This window comes from Penaeus monodon, chromosome 40 (genome assembly GCF_015228065.2).
Source record: "Penaeus monodon isolate SGIC_2016 chromosome 40, NSTDA_Pmon_1, whole genome shotgun sequence".
Taxonomy (NCBI): Eukaryota; Metazoa; Arthropoda; class Malacostraca; order Decapoda; family Penaeidae; genus Penaeus; species Penaeus monodon.
The window spans coordinates 4,260,440-4,265,439 of NC_051425.1; the positions used below are offsets into that span (position 1 = coordinate 4,260,440).

At 33.6% G+C, this 5,000-nt stretch overlaps 1 protein-coding gene across 1 annotated transcript in view; it reads left to right on the forward strand.

Annotated features, from left to right (window-relative positions):
- LOC119597957 (acetylcholine receptor subunit alpha-1-A-like) overlaps positions 1–5,000 on the forward strand; it is a 29,618-nt gene that overhangs the window by 16,343 nt on the left and 8,275 nt on the right. The window contains exons 5-9 of the mRNA XM_037947625.1: positions 1–159; positions 1,471–1,605; positions 3,723–3,794; positions 4,152–4,210; positions 4,516–4,688. The exon at positions 1–159 is cut by the window's left edge and continues 25 nt beyond it. Of these exons, the coding sequence (XP_037803553.1) occupies positions 1–159; positions 1,471–1,605; positions 3,723–3,794; positions 4,152–4,210; positions 4,516–4,688 (598 nt within the window). The remainder of the gene's footprint in view (positions 160–1,470; positions 1,606–3,722; positions 3,795–4,151; positions 4,211–4,515; positions 4,689–5,000) is intronic.

A 5,000-nucleotide genomic window follows, 5' to 3' on the forward strand; every position in this document is an offset into this window, starting at 1 on the left:
ATCATCAACACAAACGCTATCATTTCATACACTGGAGAAGTCGAGCTCGTATCCCACGTGATGTTTCAGTCGACGTGCGAGGTGGATATCGAGTGGTATCCTTTCGACCAGCAGGACTGTAAGCTTCACTTTGCTTCCTGGACTTACGATATGACCAAGGTAAGTGTTCGCTGAGGGAGGGGCGAGGATATCATGTGTTGCGTCCAGATGTGCTGGGACGATTTCATTTTCTTCTCTTGCATTCTTACTGTCACTTTCTTCTTCTTTCTCTCAACAACCAAATATTTACTTTACATTTAAAACTCTGTAGAGAATGTCTCGGAACCTGTAGATGTGTAATTAAAACATATTCCACATTTGGGTAATGCCGAATTATACAGTAAAGGTACGGTTAGACTGACCAACTATTTCGTTGGAATCCAACGATTATCAGTAACTTGGAACCCACCCGCCCATCCGTTTTGGTTACACTACGAAAAGAACCACCAGCTCAGTCCACTGGTTCGCAGCATCAAAACAAATCGTGTCCGCAGTCTCTCATCAGTAGTAGCTTGTTTCCTAAAGTACAGAGAATATAAAAAGACCAAGAAATATGGATGTTTTATATTCCAAAGGACATTTTCTTGGCGTACTTTCTCTAAAAGAGAGGTAATTGCTTCCGAAATTCCACATTCTTTACAGAAATATGACGAGAAGACGTTCTTCCTCTTCGAAAAATATGCGCGCTTTTTTTATGTTCGTCCGTCAAATGAGGATACAAGATATATTGCATTGTTTTTTCTTTTATTTTTTAAATAATAATTAAAATAAGTATTATATGATTATTTACAATTATAATTAAAATTGTAATTTATTTATATATATGTAATTATAATGCATAAATATATAAATTAGACTAATGCCATGTTTCACTATAAAACTCTCAACGATATGACTTTACCACTGCAACACCGATGGATCGACGGGTTGTCCATCGCTTCGGACGAGTAGGCAAAAAAACAGTGGAATGAACCAATCGGTGGGCAAATCCCACTCAAAATGATTAGATTTCATGAATCGATGGCCAGTGTAACCACACCTTAAGGTTCAGCCAAGGCTGCAGGGTATCATTTCCTCTATTTTGATGGAACGTCGGCCCTGTCGCGGAGACTGACGCAGGGGCTGTAGGTGGGATGTACGCTGATGATGGACCCTGAATATCGCAGTGAGTCTCTGAATATAATAATGTGATATTACTAGTTTTCTGTCATTAATCAGTTGAGGTTCGACGTGAGGTACTCTAGCACGGAGACGGTTAACAGCCGCATCACAAGCCCCCCCCCCTCTCTCTCTCTCTCTATCTATCTATCTATCTATCCTTTCTACACTCAATTTCCTCCCTGATTCTTGACCTCGTTCTCTTCTCCCTGTTCTATAAACCTATCTCTTCCCAAGCCTCCCATCCTTACTTTCTCTTTCCACCCTGTCCAGATTCTGTTAATCCAAGGACCAGCTGATCTGTCAGAGTACACACCACACCCCGAGTTCTATCTTGAAGACTTCTACTCCGAGCTGAAACTGGCCCATGACCCTTGCTGCATTAATCCTTTCTCTAGTAAGTGCACAGTGAAATTAGACAACGAAAAGAAAAAAGAGAGAGAGAGAGAGAGAGAGAGAGAGAGAGAGAGAGAGAGAGAGAGAGAGAGAGAGAGAGAGAGAGAGAGAGAGAGAGAGAGAGAGAGAAATATAAATATATGTATATATATATATATATATATATATATATATATATATATATATAATGTAGTTTAGAGTAAGTACTGATTCGTAATGTGTTTTGCTTGGAAGCTTACGATACAGTAATTACATTTATTGTCGTTATTTCTACTATTGATAATGATAGGTATGATAATGAAGATGATAATGATGCCAATGACACTGATAGTGGTGATAATAACAATGGTAACAACAATAATAGTAATAATGCCAAATGATAGTAATACCAAAATAATAATAATGATAATAATGATAATAATAATGATATTAGTAAGGACAATAATACTAATGATAATAATGATAATAATGATAATAATATTAGTATTGATAATATTAATAATGATAATAACAATAATAATAATAAAATGATATTAATAATGATAGTGGTAATAATAATAGTGATAATAATAATAATAGTATTGATAATAAAACAATAACAATTATTACTAACAATAATAATAGTAATGATTATTATCATTATAATCATTATCATTGTTGATATCATCATCATCACCCACTCATCATCATCATCATCACCATCATCATCACCGTTATCATTATTACCATTACTACTACGACTTTCACTACTACTATCATTCTATAAGTTCCATTATCATTATTTTCATTATCATTCCCAAGATTGTTATTAGCATTGTTATCATTATCATTATTATTATTGGCATTATTATTATCTTTTTATAATGTTTATGCTTCAAAATCACTTATCAATGTCTATCACATTACCCCCCAAAAAGAAAGAAAGAATGAGGGAAAGAAAGAAAGAAAGAAAGAAAAAACACCAAAGATATTTTTATCATTTTATCTTACCAGTTAATCAATTACCTGGGAATAACTTTCTCACAGAATATTTGTGTAACCTCCTTCTATCCAATCGAGTAAAGCTTTTGACTAATTACCTATCCAATATTCATTGCCACTAACTTCGTGAATTAAGGCAAGGGCACCCCGATTAATTGTTGATAATGACGATGAATAGTTAGACCAGCTTTACCTCGGTCACTCTTAGGGTTAATACATAATGGCATGTACACAGTCTACACGTGACGTTCTTGGTAATGTTAGTGCAGTATGTGTAACCACTTAATATAAATGGCTTCACAAGAGCACAGTCATCACTGAGTTTATTGCTAGTTTGACCTTGTTCACCTGTTTACTCTTTTCTTTTGTTTTCGGGGAAAGATATATAGATAATAATATTTTAACAAGATAACAGTTATAATGTAAGCAACATTTTTTTATCATCTATCTATTTTTATAAGGTAACAGTTGTAATGTAAGTAACGATATCAGTATAGATGTTAATAGTATTCTATTTTTTTACATTATATATACTGTGATCTTTAGCTTCAATTATCAATTATTTGTCCCCACATTGTTTGTCCTACAAGGCCTACTGTTTATGAAAGCTATTAATATCTACACATTTTTGTTATATGATTTGCATCACATTATTTAGCTCATTCGGTATGCCTTCTTTGCACTCAGAATTATGCAAATTCAGAGGGCTAAGATTGTTCATGAGGAAAAAAAAGGATATATAGATGAACACATACATGCATACATATATGTAATGTATTTTGCATATACATATACATATATATATTTATTTATATATACATATAAGTATATATGTTTATATACGTATGTATATATATGTGGGTGCGTATGCATACACGCACACTGAACCCCCCCCCCCCCACATACACACACGCACACACGCACACACACACCCACACACACACACACACACACACACACACACACACACACACACACACACACACACACACACACACAAAGCTACAAAAACGACCACCAACAACCAGCACAACACACCTACATATGTTCTTTTGTTTTTTTTTCGTTAAGGTCAAAAATACGTTATCCCTTCCCCCCCCTCCCCTCCTTTTTTTCCCAGTTTCCATTAGTATATCACTCAATTTCAGATCAAAAGGAATAATGGTTGCCATCTTGATCGTTCTTACATCATTGACGGGCACCGTCGTCCAATTTTTGTGGTGAGGAGAAAAAATAATAATCAAATAATAAATATAAATATAATAATATAATATAAAGAAATAAAATATATAATCAATAATAAATAATATAAATAAAATGTAATAAAATATCAATTTATTTATTTATCATTTATATATATTCATAATATCAAAACTTTTATAATGTATATCCCTTAATCTATCTATGAGACTATACAGCACAGTTATATATATAAAGATAATTTATTTTTAATTTCTTACTTGCTTTATATTAGCATTCCTGTTATAAGTGAATTTTAGTTTATAATTATATAAAATATATCATATAATCTGAATAATTTTATTTGTTTTCTTTTCACATGTTTATTCCACTGACAGGATTTCGGCCTTCTCCTGTTTATTGAGAGTATTTTGGAGTATCCCACCTCCCTGATGTGGTGCTTCCATCAACCGACGCATTTTCACGGCATTATGCCAGCACCCAGTCACGCCCCACACTGCCTATATGAATACATATATATATATATATATATATATATATATATATATATATATATTTTTATTTTATGATATATATATATTTTATATATATATATATATATACATATACTATATAATATAAAATTATATATTTTTTGTGTTTTTTGATGTTAGCCGTGCGTACACACACATAAACTCACAAATATATTTATGTTTGTATGCATACACATGCATCTGCGTATACATCTGTGTGCGTGCCCAGGTGTGCTTATCAGGAGCTGCCTTTGCTCTTCTTCCAAGCGCTGCTGACGTTCCTGCTGCCTGCTGAGTCGGGCGAGAAGGTCAGCCTGTCCACCAACGCCCTGCTGGCGATGATGGTGTTCCTGATGGCCATGACGCAGGACATCCCGCCCACCGAGCAAGTGCCGCTCATCGGTAGGTGGCGAGGGAGGGCAGCTTCGGCAGCGTGAGGCACATGAGCGAGGGAATAATAACCAGTTATGCTATTACGATATAGATATATGTGTATAAATACATATATATACATATATATATATATATATATATATATATATATATATATATTATATATGTAAATATGTATTTTATTTTTATTATATATTAATATATATAATATAAATTTATTGTTTTTGATATATATAATTATATTATATATATAATATATATATATGTGTGTGTGTGTGTGTGTGTGTGTGTGTGTGTGTGTGTGTGTGGGGTGCGTGCGTG